This window comes from Rhynchophorus ferrugineus, unplaced genomic scaffold, assembly GCF_030347505.1.
Source record: "Rhynchophorus ferrugineus isolate W39M unplaced genomic scaffold, kcgeb_rfMv2 rfM3, whole genome shotgun sequence".
Classification (NCBI taxonomy): Eukaryota; Metazoa; Arthropoda; class Insecta; order Coleoptera; family Curculionidae; genus Rhynchophorus; species Rhynchophorus ferrugineus.
The window spans coordinates 10,485,099-10,501,761 of NW_027472582.1; the positions used below are offsets into that span (position 1 = coordinate 10,485,099).

General features: G+C 30.4%; 2 protein-coding genes across 5 annotated transcripts; one reads left to right on the plus strand and one right to left on the minus strand.

The window, feature by feature from the left end:
* Positions 1 to 8: 8 nt before the first annotated feature.
* On the plus strand, positions 9 to 4,398 carry Rad23 (UV excision repair protein Rad23). Its single transcript, XM_076399761.1, has 9 exons — positions 9 to 239; positions 311 to 389; positions 499 to 634; positions 845 to 1,055; positions 1,108 to 1,197; positions 1,281 to 1,492; positions 1,553 to 1,679; positions 1,741 to 1,812; positions 3,702 to 4,398. The coding sequence occupies exons 1-9, from the start codon at positions 174 to 176 to the stop codon at positions 3,771 to 3,773; spliced, it is 1,065 nt and encodes a 354-aa protein (XP_076255876.1). The 5' UTR covers positions 9 to 173; the 3' UTR covers positions 3,774 to 4,398.
* Positions 4,399 to 5,652: 1,254 nt separating this feature from the next.
* LOC143193512 (N-acetylglucosamine-1-phosphotransferase subunits alpha/beta) lies at positions 5,653 to 16,656 on the minus strand. Of its 4 annotated transcripts, none has more exons than XR_013005043.1 (16): positions 16,519 to 16,656; positions 16,195 to 16,439; positions 15,967 to 16,142; positions 15,737 to 15,916; positions 15,127 to 15,679; positions 14,935 to 15,077; positions 14,697 to 14,876; positions 14,166 to 14,334; positions 13,922 to 14,112; positions 11,594 to 11,774; positions 11,287 to 11,538; positions 11,034 to 11,231; positions 10,794 to 10,969; positions 9,527 to 9,614; positions 9,357 to 9,452; positions 5,653 to 7,026 (listed from the first exon to the last, which is right to left on the minus strand). XR_013005043.1 is itself a non-coding variant. In XM_076399748.1 (16 exons), exons 2-16 carry the CDS (start codon positions 16,297 to 16,299, stop codon positions 6,915 to 6,917), a joined length of 2,826 nt encoding a protein of 941 aa, XP_076255863.1. In that variant the 5' UTR covers positions 16,300 to 16,439; positions 16,519 to 16,656; the 3' UTR covers positions 5,653 to 6,914. The 4 variants fall into 4 exon arrangements, 3 of the variants coding, with proteins under 3 accessions (XP_076255863.1, XP_076255864.1, XP_076255866.1); XM_076399748.1 differs by having other exon boundaries at positions 9,527 to 9,640; XM_076399749.1 differs by lacking the exon at positions 9,527 to 9,614.
* Positions 16,657 to 16,663: the final 7 nt, after the last annotated feature.

The following is a 16,663-nucleotide window of genomic DNA, read 5'->3' on the forward strand; positions in this document are numbered from 1 at the left end:
GTATGCGTCATTCTTAATGTCATATGTCAAAATAATATGGCAGGAAAATTTTTCAGTTGTGCATTATCATCGATGAAAAATATTTAGCTAAAAATAAGTGGCGAAGCGAAAGAACATAAATAAGAATATTTTCGATTTTTTTGAGACTGTTTAGATTAATTTAAGAAAGCAATATGAAGATTACACTTAAGAACCTCCAACAACAAAGTTTTGTTGTCGAAGCTGAACCTAGCCAAACGGTAAGTTTAACAATTTACAATATAATTAATTACCGAGCAGTTGCTATATGCTTATACTTCTTTTTATCAAGGTAAAGCAATTAAAATTAAAGATCGAATCTGAAAAAGGAGCGGATTATCCAGCAGAAAACCAGAGACTTATTTATGCTGGTATGTGCTAAGATTTTTTTAATCATATTGCGGTCTTGTGTATAAATTAACATTATTATGATATTTTAGTAATTTGGGTTCTTTTGTATAAAACATTACATTATTTTAGGAAAAATTTTAACAGATGAGACTCCGCTATCAGAATATAATATTGATGAAAAAAAGTTTATAGTTGTTATGGTCACAAAGTCCAAGCCTCCAGAGAAAACTGATTCTGGAGATGCAGCTGCTACTACAACTACTAGGTTAGTTACTTCTAATCTGTTTCTATTGAAGTGATAACATTAAAAATGCAATTCAGTATAGATGTAAGGTTAGGTTCTAGTATACTAGTATATACTATCTCATTTATTTTCTTTATTAAATTTAACAACTTTAGTATATTTTTTATTGTCTATTGTATGCGAATATAATTTGGCAAAATATTAAATGTAATACGTAAATATTGTCTGTAGTACACCAGCACCTGTTACTCCACCTCAACCTGCACAAGTAGTTTCAACTCCAGTTACCCCTGCTGCAGTTCCAGTTACGCCTGCACCTATTGAGTCGCCAGCTTCAGCTAATGTTTCTATAAGTAGTGCAGCTGAATCTACATTGTTAATGGGTGCAGATTATGAGAATATGGTAAAAAATATTGTGGATATGGGTTATGCCAGAGATCAAGTAAGTATTCATTGTATTCTTTATATAGGTTTTTATTTTTAAAAAATTATAGGTAGAACAAGCATTAAGAGCTAGTTTTAACAATCCTGATAGAGCTGTGGAGTATTTAATAACTGGAATACCACAAATTGATGAGTCGGAGGTACTGTAATGTTATGTTTATTACATACTTATTTGTACATCACTTTATTGAATAAATATTAAAATTGGTTGTTACTTATTTAGGTAAATGAATCAACAGACATGTCTGGTGTTGATCAAAGCCAGTCAGATGCAGAGGATCCATTGGCATTCTTAAGAACGCAAGCCCAATTTCAACAAATGAGACAGGTGATTCAACAAAATCCTCAGTTGTTAAATGCTGTTCTACAACAAATCGGTCAAACCAATCCAGCTTTATTACAGTTAATTTCCGAAAATCAAGAGTCTTTCGTGAGGTAACATACTGATACCTGTAAAACTGTGTTAAAATATTAATATATTTATGTGACTTTCAGAATGTTGAATGAACCTGCGCCTGGAGCTGGAACTGGAGCTGCCCCAGCAGCCGCTGCACCTGTTCCGCCTACAGCAGCCTCTCCTCAAGCAGCAGGAGGTGGTTCAGCAATGGGCATACCAATTCAGGCAAGTAATTGGCTGAAGGTAATCTTAAAATTGATTTAATGTTCGTTTTTTTTAAATTTAGCTTACCCCTCAAGATAAAGATGCTATTGAAAGGCTGAAGGCTTTGGGATTTCCTGAACATTTAGTTGTTCAAGTAAGTAACTCAGTTTAATTTGAAACGAATATTTTTTATTTATATGCGTCGGCAACTAATAACTTGTTAAAGCTTATATATAACATTATACATTTTACGTGAAGGAGGCAACAAGAAAAAGTGTTATTATTATTTGCATTTCTAGGTACATGATTTTTTTTACTACAAAATAAAGCTTAAGATATGCAAATCTTCCATAAAAATTGTAGAAATTATTTTAGATGAAGAGAATGGAGTTCATACATGTTGCGCTGAGCGATGTGCTGGTACTCCCTAAATGGGCTGTTTTATGTGAAAAACGGACATACCTAGTAAAAACTCATATTTTGTTATATCATAGGAATAGCCTTTGCTTATAGCATTGATACAGGATGCTGAAATTTGAAATAAAACACTGCTAAAATTAGGATTGCTGGTTTGGTTGGCGCATTGGTAAAGGCGGCAGGACGGTCCTCCTACTGTTGCGATAATAACAGGTTCGAATCCTGCTGGGGCATGTTGAAGATTTATGTTTGTGATTGTTCTTAGGCAAGAGTGCAAAATCCGACAAGGAAAGTGATCCCAGTCATCCCTGTAACTAAGCTGGGTTAAACTGGATGTCTTCTGGGATGATTTATAAGTTGATCATTAGCCATTCGGTAGGCTTAATACCGATGACGGAGCCCACGTCAAACTGTAGGTCCGGTCCAGATAAATACTCGTTGATAAAACGGAGACTTTAAAATATATGAAGAAAATTAAGATTTTAAAAAATATGCCAAAGAAAAACACATTTTTTTGACTATATAATGGAATATATTGAACTAGATATGTACAAGTTCAGCATTGTGCTAATAAATGACTTCATAAACCTATTTATAACATATTTGATACTAATATTTCGCTGTTGAGCCTTCAGTGAAAAAAACATTTTTTAGTCCTTGGCTTTTTTCTCTTACTGAAGGTGTTTATTCATTTGAAACAGAGGATCACTAAATAAAATACAAATTGCACACTTAGAATAAGATTTAGTGATATGTTAGATCCATCGAAACTCTATCAATATTGTCGATTTGTTCGTATTTTAGTCTAAACGAATGCGTGGAACCTGGCTGTACTGGTATATTAAATTATCAGTGACGTACCACTGCCGTAACACGACACAACATATATCCTGAATTCTGAATTGTTCCTGGTATAATTACTGACTATTGAAATCGTAATTGGAGAAATATTCTGTGGCATTCAATATTAACTTTGAAGCAGTGGTTTGAATTAAATGTGAATCGATGAATTCATAATCTTATTTTATTGCCACAATATAGGAAATTATTGCGTAAAATGTTTTTTATAAAGCTTTCATCATATATTTTTATTATTATATTTAAATAATCTTATAAGGACACGAGCAGATAAGGCAATAGTACATGATCAATAACCTTTTAATATGTTTTTATATCAACCTCGCTCAGTTCGGCATATATATATATATATATATATATATATATATATATATATATATATATATATATATATATATATATATATATATATATGTACTTTTATATAACAAGAAAAAAATCAATTTGGAATTTGTTTTGAGAATCATAAAGACAAGAAACAAATTCTATACTAAACACTACATGTATTATTTTATTATACAGCATTTTATTATACAGTAGAAAACATGTTTTTCAAAGAAAAGCCTCCATCAATCAGGTCGATTTTTAGAATATCATAATTTGACTACTGAACTTCTATTTAAAAATAAAATATGTGTACAGGTACAAATTTCAGAACCTCACTTTTTAGTTATTCGCTTACCATGAAGCGCTGTATTTGTTTTTATTTATTTATTTAATTATATCGTATTTATATATTAACATAAGTCAATTTTTTTGTGCTTCCAGGCGTACTTTGCGTGCGAGAAGAACGAAAATTTAGCAGCAAATTTTTTGCTGTCCCAAAATTTCGATGATTAATTTTTAGAGCTTTAAAACAGACAATTTTTAGTACTTTTTTGTCATATAGTGTTTTTCAATTTTTCTGAAACATGTGGAGGAATGGGAATTTTAGGAAACACCAAGATGATGACAATTTCAACCGGTTTTGTGTTTAGATGTTTTACTATATGTTTTTATAGTACTTCGAGTGTTTATCGTTGCACTATAAAGTGTTTTCACGAAAAATCCCATTTTTTTTACTTTCTATGTATATAAGCCTGTCTAAAATAATGTATCAGCTTTTTGATTAAAATACGATTCAATAATTTGGGTTTATCAATGTAATATAGTAATATAAATAATTTACAATAAGATATTTTTGGATTTAATTCAAAGGCCTTTATTTATTTGCTTTAGGAAGCTGGGGTATTTTTCGTCTGAAACATAAACCTACTGTAGAGTTAAATTTGTTAATATAGCACGCGATCATAGTTAATAGTTGGATAATCTCGTTTAATTGTGCAAACTTGCTTTAGAGCGATAGAAATACCTTTTCTTCCTAAACATCTTTGAATTGATTCTGATTTCAATTCAAAGTTTTATTGACTGGTTTGAGCTTACATTTATATTTAACATATTTGTAATAATAGAAATCAAACAATTATATGATGGTTTTATTTACTACCATAACATCCTGCATTACACGATTTAGTAATTTTGCAGTGCATCATTAATAATACAATAAATAATAAATTGGTTCAGAGTTTGGCTCTAAAATTATTTCTCGTGTTTATTAAAATCTGCTCATACCCAATAAACACACGTACACGTTTCTCCTTTTTTGGACCGTAATGAATATTTGAAGAGGAACTATGGAAAATTTCATACTTTGATCATCGTCTGATGAAATTTTCAAATACTTACAAATGCAATTTTATGATCTTTTAAATATGCTGGATACAATCGTTGCAAATTGTGTCCATTTTGAAAGTCAAAAGAAATTATTCAAAATATCTCATCGAATTTCAGTTTCCATTTCCTCTAAAATATTAAAGAGTCTCTGCCGGTTACTATTATCTTTATTTTGTTAATTATAAAATTCATCATATTGTTGTACTGAAGCTTATTTAAATAATCCGTTATTCATTTTAATTTGCAGCGCTATTTTTAAACGCGTCTTCACAAAAATTTTTACAAGTGCTATTAAATACGTGAATTTGCGAATGAATCCTAGGCTGAGTTCTATTCTATGGCTGGTCTAATTCGTCTATAATCTTTATGTTATTAGAAATAAAACCGCTGATTATTTTCGTTCATTTTACATATGTACAATTGTCCCTATCGGTCGTCTTTATCATAAAAATGTCGGTTTTGATTTGTGGAAGCACACATTTCTATATTTTATTAAACATTTGCCATTTTTTGGGCGAATACCTTGTCACGTAATAGTGCTTTGACAGGAACAAGTATCCAATCCATCGAAACAAGTAGTAACCAAAAGCAGCACTGTCAGTAATTATTGGTGCGGTAAAAATGCTGAGATTTCTATTTAATCACTAATTATTAATCAATTAAAGGTTGTAAAATACATAATTTTTGTCATTATTGTTTTAAACAGGTACAGTTTTTAGGCGGTCGTTCGAAGACATTAATTCCTGTTATTTTTTTAGATATTGCAGTTCCTGATTTCAGGTTTTGGAGGATTTATTTTAAGAGATTTAATTCTATCCGTATAATCGGGGATGAAATTTCTCTCCTTACAATTCCTGTCATGTAAAATCCATACGTGTCATTTGGAGTATATACTTATTACCTTTCTATTAAAGTACATAAAACACATACCTATTGTACAGAAAATTCCGTCCGGGATTATACCTACAGAAAACTATATATAGTTAAAAAGGTAATAAAACAAAAATTAAGTGTACAAGTAAACTACCTTTATTTTTGGCACAGTTCCTCTACACTTTTCCCAAATATTCTTAGTGCATTTATTAGTTCAACTAGATTACTATAATCAAAAAATCTATATAAAATGGGTAGAAAAACATATCAAACATTAATATGGGCGAAAATACCGCTGGAAGAAATACAAATGGTATAAAAACAGATCTGGGAGCTTACAGAGTATAACACAAAAAATTAAAATGAAAAAATGACCGACTAAAAATACACATTTTTCACATAGTTCTCAATAAGATTAGGCAAAATAAAAAAGCTTAATTACAAAATAAAATATCACAGTTAAAATACAATAAATGAAAGTGTCATAAAGCGTTTCAGAAACAAAAGATAATCAATAGCTGGTAACTTATGATTAATTTATACCACACAGGTCACTTGTTATTTTATACAATATAAGCGAAAATAATTCATCCAATGTTAATTCATTTCCTTACATTTGCACTGTTATGGAGCATAAAGTGCATATTCTCAAAGTAACTTAAGATATGAAAAACGGTTTGGATGAGATAGTTTCTGCATCATGGGAGGCGAAATAATATTTTCTATATATCTCAAAATCTTTGACAGTATAAAAGATGCCTCCCATCCAAAAAAATTTCACATAAACTTCGTTTCTATTTTTTTGGAATATTTCTAATCTACTACTGACTATCACATTCATAAATTTATAATATTTAGTACTTATTTTTGTCTTGTCTTTCATAATAATGTAAATCGAAACATAAAGCATATTAAAACTTATCTATCTACAAGTGCCAGTGACATCAGAAAAATGACAGAGAATTATTTTAAGAAAATGGTACTTATTCAACATTCCCTACATCTTAAACCTACTATATTCATAATAGTGATGTTAACGAGTGGTAGATAAACGAAATTTGGGATAATTCTGTTATTATTTGAAATTAAATATTTAGAGTATCTAGAAACGTATTAAGCGCATGCGAGATTTATTTTCAAAATTATCTATGAACCTTACTGTTTGGTAATTAGAAATTAATATTTATGAGCTGCACAAATATTCCATAAACACTTTTCCATAATATACCTTACGGGTCAATTTTTGTGTGCAGTAAGTAATTGCATGATGTATACTTTGGAAGTAACAACAATGGTCAAAAATGGGGTTCTTGTCAAAGTTAAAGAAAGCAATTGATTCTCCCCGCTGCGTTGTTCATCTCATTCAAAATTACTTGTTGCAAGTGAGTTATAAATTTAATATTGCACTGGATCTGTAGTTGATGAAAGAGCCATCTTCGAGAGGGTGGATAAGCTACGCTTAGGAAAGCTGCCGCTATTGCTGCTTTCGGAAAATAGTTTCCGAAAACTGTAAAAGAAAATATGTAATATTATGCATCTAATCACAAATATGCTATGATTATTTGTTATATACGGTACTATTTTATCTGTTCGCCTTAGTTTAAGCCGCAGAGAAATAGATTTAACTTTATAGAAAATTTGGGGAATGTTTCGAATCGTCCAACATGTAGATGTCGCTACTTTAATTTATTATTTCTTTTAACCGCTATGCTATGAGCCGCGACGACAAGCAAATTTGAGGAAATATTTCGCGACGTCGAACATGTAGTTTTAACTTATCACTTGTTTAAATTGCAATGCTATAGCTATCAGCCGCAACGGGATCCGATTGGTTCACTTCGTCTCTATAGAACCTTTATTATATATTTGTTTCGGGCGCCATTTTCAGTGTGCCTAACCTAAAGAGCACTGCATTTAGATCTTTATAACGTTTAGAGATCAAGGTATTAGTTCATTAGTATTTGTAAGGCGGTAGTACAATAAGTAAAGCGAATTCTCGATCTAGAAAGTGTTATGTACCCGGATGCGCAGTAAACAAATGCAGAATCATTTTACTTGGAAGAAATATTAAGCTGTCTTTAAAAAATGGTTAATAATGCTAAAAATCCCAAAATGACTGGATTAACCATCAAAGAATTTGATAACCGTTACAGCGTGTTTTGTTGTTGTAAGTTGAGGATTAATAATTTAATAATCACCTTGAGGTGTTTCATTTCATTAAAGAAAAAAAAATGTGTGAATAAATATATTGACTTAAGGCTACTTAATCAAGATATTTTTTTTGGGTCTATTATTACTATTATATACATTCGGCTAGTATGTTTGACAAAATTATTTAAAATGTTGAAATCATTTAAAGCGCTCATAAGTTAATTTTTTTCATCTCATTTGCCTTTAGGAAATTGTGAAGAGGATTAATTCCATACTGACGGGGGATGCAACTTCACTTTATACCCTCAACAAACACGGCAAGGCAATATCACATACCCCAGAAAATTGTTTTATTATACTATCAGTAGTTCTTTGAGCTTATCTTTATTATTTTTTATTTTTATCTTAAGAGTTATCTCTTTAATTTTATCTATTGCCACGTCGATAATATAACATATTTTTTGTCAAACACCTTTAAAAAAATGTAAATTTAAAACCTTTTAATTGTACACTAGTTAATGATCTTCCAGATAGAATGTTAAAATAATATGCACCATATACTTTTGAATAAAACAGGTAAACAGAATTACAAGGACAGAATCAAAAATTCCTTTAGGTATAAGAAAACAAAAAGCCAGAACTCGAATAGATGCTATTAAATTGATGGCCCTAAACAAATATGAAAATGGGAAAAAATAGAAATAGATATATTTTATACATAATTTGCAGTTCTACAGATTATATTTATTTCATTAATTGAATTTTATTTAATAAATTTATTTCAGAGATTAAATTGTTTTTTATTTAAATATTATTGGTCAATTAAACGTGACGTCAGGGCAGTGACGTGCCAAACTTCCGATCACGTGTCTTCATAGCAAAATGTTTTCCTTACAGGTGTCTATAATGCAGATTTAAATTGACAAATCAAATTACTTGAATGGTCGATTCAATCCCATTTAGTTGTTGAGCAAAGCAAAGCTTTTCTCCAGAGGCCCCCATTGAGTTGTCTCTCTATTGTTAAGGCTGTGTTTCAGATGGCAAATATTAAAAAAAAAACTATGAATAATTGACTTAAAAGATAATACATGTAAGAATAATCTTCATTCTAAATATGTGTTTGAGAATCCTACGCCATCAGAGCATAATGAAATTATTTTGGAAAATTTAGTGTTAAGAATGAAACTGTAACCAATGAAAGTCGCTCGGGAAAGAACTCTCAGTTATACAATAAAGGCAAAGTAAAAAGCTGAAACAAGAAACCGCCTGATTATAACGATTTTAACGACAAATCAAGAAAACATGCAAAACTTCAAAAATGAGCTAAAAAACGAGTTAACAGAGATTTAAATAAATATATAAATAATACTGACAAATATGACGGAAAGAATACAAAAAGTTTTTAGTTCTTCACGTACACAGACATGGTGTGGTAAGAATAAACAAAACTGCAATCTAAATACTGACATCAAAGCTAAAATAAATTGTCGAATTTGAGGATATAGTTAGGTATCGGGTTGCAACGACTAGCCACTCACGCCTTTTCTTCTTTGGAATTTCAAGAAATGATCAAGTGTATTATTGTGAATGGTAATTCGCCGTTAACTTATTTAAAATCGAAATTTTCAAAGCTTTCGATCGGACCTTCTATTCTCAATGATTCTTAATTTACTCAATAAAACTTACAACTTTCTAATTCCGGATTCCGTAGTTTTCTTCCACGGTGCATCATCGGGCTCTAAGGGAAGTGGTCCTTGTACTGGTGCGTCGTCATCAACTGGACTAAAAATAAATCGAACATGACCCCACGTCGCATCCTTTTACAAGGTAAAATATAATAGTGCATTTTAACTTACTATGGTTGAGCTTCTTCAACCGGCGAAGGTAATTTATTATTGTTATTGGTATATAAAAAATTTTCACATGCATTTTCAATTTTGTCTCCTAAATTAAAGAGCCTACTTTTAAATCTACAAAAACAATAAACAAACATAACAAAATAAAAAAAAAAGTAAAATTAAAATAAAGGCACACTTTATTTATCTAATAGTTATTCCATTATAAAAATAATGGATCAGCAACTTTTTACATTACTCATTTAAATGAGTAAACACTTCATAATTTTCGGAAAATCGATTATTCCATTTTTTAATATATCAAAGATATATAATATACTGAGAATATATCATTATATTATCATTATCGAAGCCTACATACTGTAAACTAGCAACTCCAGATAGCCAGAGCGGTTAAAGTGAAGCAATCCTTGTTTCCCAATAACTATGTATAATAATTTTGCTCCATTATAATTTCAGCCACTATTAAAAAAAAGAACAGAAATCTAAACTCCGAAAAGAAAAGTAAAAAAAAAATTGCTGAAAACGAGAAGTCAATCAAAGAAACGTAAAAAGTATTGTGGATAATTTTTTGGGGGGAGGGAATTGAACACTTTTATTTTCTTTACAACGAGGTGGGGAGAGTTCTCATAGTTGTCCCGTATGATTCTCTATGGTTTTGAAAAGGTGTAATGGGTAACCGTGCAATACACCCACAGTATTGGAACCGACTAATGGTAACGACTTGTGACTTGATGAGTAGTTGAGCTCCGGGACTTTATCTGAGAAGCCTGAAAGCCTATATATGCACCTGGAATCGCATATTGATCAGTAAGTAATTGAAATTAATAGTATTAAATGTTGTGAAACATCGAATGAGATTTCAAAACTGCTCTAGCTATTTAATCATAAAGTTTTCGATGGACTTGGTTGAAAATTTACAAGACTCGTCTATATTATTTTACGAAAAGTTTTAATGATTTTCTAAAAGTAAATTAAATTTTTATGATCAAAATTGTTAAAAAAATTATCAATATTTTGAACATTTTATTGAACAGATAGAAATTACAGGATTGTCTAATCACCTTTAAAAAAATTCATTCAAAATGACTCAATTTAAAGTATACAACGTATTTTCCCAAAATTTAAATATAAAAAAACCAAAAAAAAAAACTGAAGCAAAATAAATTATGTCAATTCAGATTGAATATTTTCAATATTAACCAATCTGTTTAATATTTTTACTTTGCTGATAGTTTTGTCAAATAAATAAATGAAAAATTCTTACGTGTCAACTTTTTTCTTGGGTCGATATGTTTCAAGTTCATCCTCCAGGTCACTTACTCTAGCTTTAAGCTCGTTTCTTTCATGAAGTATATCCTTTAACTCTTGTGTAGTAAATCTAGGTCTATTTGGATCATCCAAATCATAGACAGCCTTATTTGGAGGTAACGGAATATCACACTGAAATATTGAGAAATTTTTGCATATAGGATATTTTCACTTTTTAATATATTTTTTATATAACCATTACTAAATCTTCATTTTCTTTTTGTGCTAGGCCCAATCGTTGGCGAAGACCATTAATGTCCCTTTGTTGATCCTGCAACTGTACCAAGAAATCAGCCCTCTCATTGCACAATGTACGCACTTGATTTTGCACAGATTTATTCTTTCGCCTCAATTCCCTGCTGGTTGTTGTTAGTCTTTCTATTTGAGATTTCAGCTAAAAGGGTTACATACTTAAGTTGAAAAATGTAAAATTGATTATTTTCACTTACATTTTCAGCTTCTGAACATTTATCTTGAAACTGTCTTTCCTTCTCTCTAATTTCATCCCTTTGCTTTTCAAGGTTATTTTTCAACCTTTGTATCATTTCACCATCAATAACTGGTTCACTTAATGATGATGACAAATATTTGTCAGGACTATGGTCTTTCAGTAATCTTTGGTTTTCTTCTTGTAGTTTGGATACCATCATTACCAATTCTTTGGTTTCTGAACGCCACTGGTCCTCTATTATTTCTAATTCCTTAAAAATGCCTAAATGTAATAATGTATAGTGTATTATACCCATATATTCAAACCTTTTCAAATTTTTGTCTATACTCTGCCTTCTCCAATTTATCATTTTCTAATTGAGAAACTTTTAGTTGAAGTTCATTTAAGAAAATATTTTCTCTTTCATTCTTTGTTGCTAAGTTTTCCAAGAGCTCCAAGGTATTGATAACTTTTGGCAAAAGAGAAGTGACAGCATCAGCTCCATACCTAATGTAAAAGGTACACTTTATTAAATAGTAATAAATATTTAAAAATACAAATGTAAAGCTTACTTGAAGCTACATTTCTTAGTACAATGAACTATAATCTATTTTAAATTTAAAACGGTATGTGACAATTCTAAAATTACCCAGATTGGAATGAAATAAGAAAAAAATTACTTATAGGGCGTTCTTACATCTTCATACATATTGTAATTCTAAAAGTATGGTCACAATTGATTATTAAAGGAATGTTTCTTGGAGACTTATAAGTATTCATTATACAAGTAATATCTATATTAAACTTACTATTTTTTAGAAACTTGCCATTCTAATTAAGTCTGTTGTAAGGCCATTACTTACTTATCAATAATCTTTTCGCATTCCTTTCCAATGTCTGAAGCAATATCATACACATCAACCACCGTCACATCTCCAGAAACATCGCTTAGATCTTCCATCCTATCGAACTGTGAAGTATATCTTATTCGCGGCATTAAAATATATCAACAAATCTATCAACTACGCAAATGAGTTTAAAATGCCACCGAGTACAAAAACCGTATCATACTGTTATTTTTATCGATTTGAAGTGTCAATTTTGACACTTCTTCATTGACATAATGTAGTTCAAATCATCGATAAGAGAGGGGATGCTGCTGCGCTGAACAAATTTTAAATCCATGAAAGTGAAATGTCGTCCATAGAGTAATTAATATTAAGTATTAATAAATGTTACTCGGTCACAAAATATTGAGAATTATATTTCTCTGTATTTTGTGATTACGGTATATAGAGATTTTATTCTACTAATCCTAAATAACCACAAATGGAAAAGTATAGTTAAATAGTTATATATTGCTCTGTTGGTTGATATTAATTCCTTTTTAACAACATTCAATAAATACTCCGGCCATGTATATACACGTTTATTTATTTTCACTCCTGATATCAAAACATTGTTTACAACACATTTCCTAAATATTACTACTGTTACTTTTAAAATTTATTGTTGTAACAAACTGTACAGACGAAAAACAAGCTATTACAGATCTTAAAAAATAGTTTTCTAAACAAATTGAAAAACGTTACTAGTATGAGAATTACAATGGCAAGACACAAAACAATTTTAGTCCTATAGTGATGTTTTTTCCAATCATTCAGTTCGTTGATGTACAAAAACCTGTTCCTTGAATCTTGGGGAAGTTCATATTTACTTTGATGAGGGAATAGTGATAGATAGAAGTCATAAAGAAGGGCGACGATTAGTTCATTCTCATTGGATTTGGATTCTTCCAGGTTATCATTAAGACAGACAAATTTCCTGAACATTAAATTATTTTAACAATTAATAGTTACAAATTATATAGTTGTTTAATATATTTTGTCGTTCTATGTTAGATTATTTTGTTGAATTGAAACTATTTTATGAAAATGTATAGCCTCAAACATTTATGCAGACAACATGGCCTTTCAATCAATGTAAAACCATTTGAGATGATGTAGATTAAACTGACTAAAACTCTATTTTGTTCTTTCCCCTGTAGGAATTCACGCATATAGCATCTAAATTGGTAACGTTCTAACGCCTCGATTAACGACATGTTACAATGGTTTATTCAGGTTCAGAACACCATTTACAACCGCAAAAGCATATTTAATCAATCTCAATAATTATGGCAATCTATTTGGACTGGGTACATGTAAAACTTTGCGCGAAAATACCAGTAGAAACAACCAATTGTCCCAACATCCATCCCATTCACCAGATTTAGCTTAATTTAGCTCTGTCTGGCTTTGATGCCCTGGCACTACAGGGAGAAAATTCATTAATTCAATCACTGAAACAAGTGTATGGAACTTGGATATTAAATCAAATAATAAAACACATTCAAACAATTGAGAAAATCAGTGAATTGTAGCAACACATACCCACATTCGCCATATTTAACTCTCTCTGAGGTGGTTCTCAAATCTCAAAAAATCGGTAGAAAACAATTTTCATCAAATGAAAAACAAAATAAATGGGATCGAGTATGTTAAAGTTCGGGGAGATTATATTAAATAGTAAAAAATGTTTGTAATGTTTGATAGCCATGAAATATTCTTTTCGAACGACAAACTTTATTGAAAAAACGTGTGTATTAGGCTTACGTCATTCTCCGTCTGATTTCATCCAACTGCATTACCACATGAGTGATATTCGAAACAAGCATTTTAAAGCTCACATAATCCTCCAAATTATGTATTATATTAAATTTATATAACGGTGCGTCACTGTGTTTTTCCTCTAAGTAACCTTTTAGAAATGGACAATGTATCACTAAGTCTCTAGTGATCGTTGGCTGAAAGAAATAATTTTAATTTAAACCATCAATACCCCCCTGTCGGCTTTTACCAGTTTTGAATCGATATATCTCTCGTAAGGAGGCGTTATTGCATTAGGATTATAACCCTGATCGGTGCAATTTAGAAGAATGCTTTCGAAATAATCAACAACTTCATAACTAAGTGGAAGTTCATAAATCTTAGCTAAGAGGTTTCTTATTTCACGATCTGACCAAGTTCTGAAAATTGTATTTTATTATTATATCACTATGTATACAGCTTTTCAACAAGAGCGGGTTGATTTTAAAATGAAATAAACAAAGCTGTGTGTGATTTATTAACATTCTTTTTTTTATTTGAATGGTTTCTAATGGATGAAAACAGACCAATTTTTAATCTAACCGCATAGATCATAGTCACCTGAGAATCTCATTCAGGTTGGGGTCTTTCTAGAAATGACAATTATGCCTATTAATATATTTATCTATTATGGTGGCCATAGTGTCTTTGTATCACTGGTTAAATAAAGTAAAAACGTACTGTAAAAATCGAGCCGCCCTTATTGAAAATGTCCTAGGCATCATTAACGCAAATACAATACCCTGAATGATCACTATCAAATTCATCAAATATATTACTGATAGTAAATTTTTCCGTTTCGGACATCAAGAAGTAATAATAACTGAATCCAAATTGTATATCATCTGCTTGTCTAAATATATTCCTTTCCGTTATCTCATATTCTGTTGGAAACGTATCTTGTAATTTTTGCATGATATCCCTAGAAAAAGTGGTTTTGTAAAACAAACTTTTTTTGCTGTGGGTGGGGGCTAGACAACCTTTCAATCATAATAGGGGCATGAGCTGGGACCCTTCTAACTTTAAAACCATATTTTTTATTGAGTAGTTTTTGTGTGTATTGAAGTGACTCGAAATATCCATCAAACTGAACATAATGATGCTTTAAATAAGTTCTTTTTTGCTAAAAATATTATGTTTCTATTAAAAATCATTAATTATAGTATAAGTACCTTCAAGTTATGTCTTCTTCTATTTTGTTTTTTGTTTACTTTCAAAACATTTCTATTATATTGTTCAACTAGTTGGGATATCGATCCATTTGCATTGGTTGAATAGTGCATAAGAAAATGTTTGTTATTTTGAATATAATCAATATCGGTTCTATTATCTCTTCTCCAAGTATTATTTCTAATGATATAATTCCCACTTTTGAATGAGCTGTTATTATGAAGAGTATAGCTAGAAGATTTACCCCGAAGTTTACTGATAAGGTCTAAGGCTTCTGTAGTGTTCTTGGGGTAATATCTGAATGACTTATTAATAAAATTTTCAGTCTTTGAACAGTCACCTCCATCAAACTGGCATTTCTGAATATTACAAGCAGAGTCACATTGTCCGTCACCAACATGCAACCAGGGACAATCTGATGTGCATCCTGGTATTGCCCAAGCTAAATACACAGAATACCCTTTGCTAAATGCATAAAAATCATCAGGGTATATTGGAAGACCCAAGAAAATGTCATCATTTAGATATATAAATTTCTTAGAAAGACCAGGAATGCTACAACATATTTTATCATTGATGTTGCTAAGTTGTATCGAGATTCCCATCAATTACCGATGTAAATTACTTTCTATCGCTGAACTAGAAAATGTAGGTAAATTATTATTATCTTTAAATATTTGCTCATGAGGTATAATCGTAATTTTTTCATAGTCAAGATTCAACCAAAATGGTATTTGTCCATTTGTAACTACATATACATGATTTATCCATGGAGCATATTTCTCCAAAGATCTAAAAGCAAATATGATAAATTGTTTAATGATAGGAGATATTTGTCATACCTGAGTGAAAACCTTAACTCATTTTTGTCATCGAATCTCTGTTTTGATATATCTAAATTCTTTTTAAAGGCTGACTTCTGACTCAGGTTTAACAAAAATTTCGGGTCCGAACCATTAACCCACGTATATACAACATCAATAGGTTCAATTAGATAACATTCAGGGAGTGTTTCATTCTGCAAGAAATCTTTTAACTTCAAAAAACTCTATTCTAGTGTTTTAACAAACCTTATTTATGTCTAAATATAAATTTACGAGAAGAAAAATAAATAGCAAAGCGCAACAGAATGTTCTTATTCTAATTCTTTTTAGTATATTGGTAATTTTCCTCATTTCTCACATACCTTCTCCGCAATGCTAATAAATCAAGTTGAACGTTACGTTGAATTTATCATTATATACTTATAATTGTCTAAGTTTATGTTAAATAAAAGTGAGTACATCATGTTTAAGCCAAAGGTAAACATTTCAGCCTGTAAGAAAATTCAGCCATATTTTAAGTACAAAATAACTACTATTTTAGATTGGAAGTTTAATATAGGTAGTACATACCACGCTTAAAATTAATTTATAGAGAAACATTGTTAATAAATTGGGCATTTAATTTGTGAACCATCGCGCCCAGATTATTAAAAGCTAATAATCTGAAATATAAGGATATATTTGATTGATTTTTTTTCGTAAAAAAACTTAACCT

Bases quoted from the DNA above. Each gene is read 5' to 3' on its own strand.
- Rad23 (XM_076399761.1), top strand. From the start codon at position 174: ATGAAGATTACACTTAAGAACCTCCAACAACAAAGTTTTGTTGTCGAA. The intron at 635-844 runs GTTAGTTACTTC...TATTGTCTGTAG, and splicing joins GCTGCTACTACAACTACTAG to TACACCAGCACCTGTTACTC. The intron at 1,493-1,552 runs GTAACATACTGA...TGTGACTTTCAG, and splicing joins AATCAAGAGTCTTTCGTGAG to AATGTTGAATGAACCTGCGC.
- LOC143193512 (XM_076399748.1), bottom strand. From the start codon at position 16,299: ATGAGGAAAATTACCAATATACTAAAAAGAATTAGAATAAGAACATTC. The intron at 15,078-15,126 runs GTACTTATACTA...TAATATTTTTAG, and splicing joins GAAGAAGACATAACTTGAAG to CAAAAAAGAACTTATTTAAA. The intron at 9,453-9,526 runs GTAAGTTAAAAT...ATTTATTTTTAG, and splicing joins GTTGAAGAAGCTCAACCATA to TCCAGTTGATGACGACGCAC.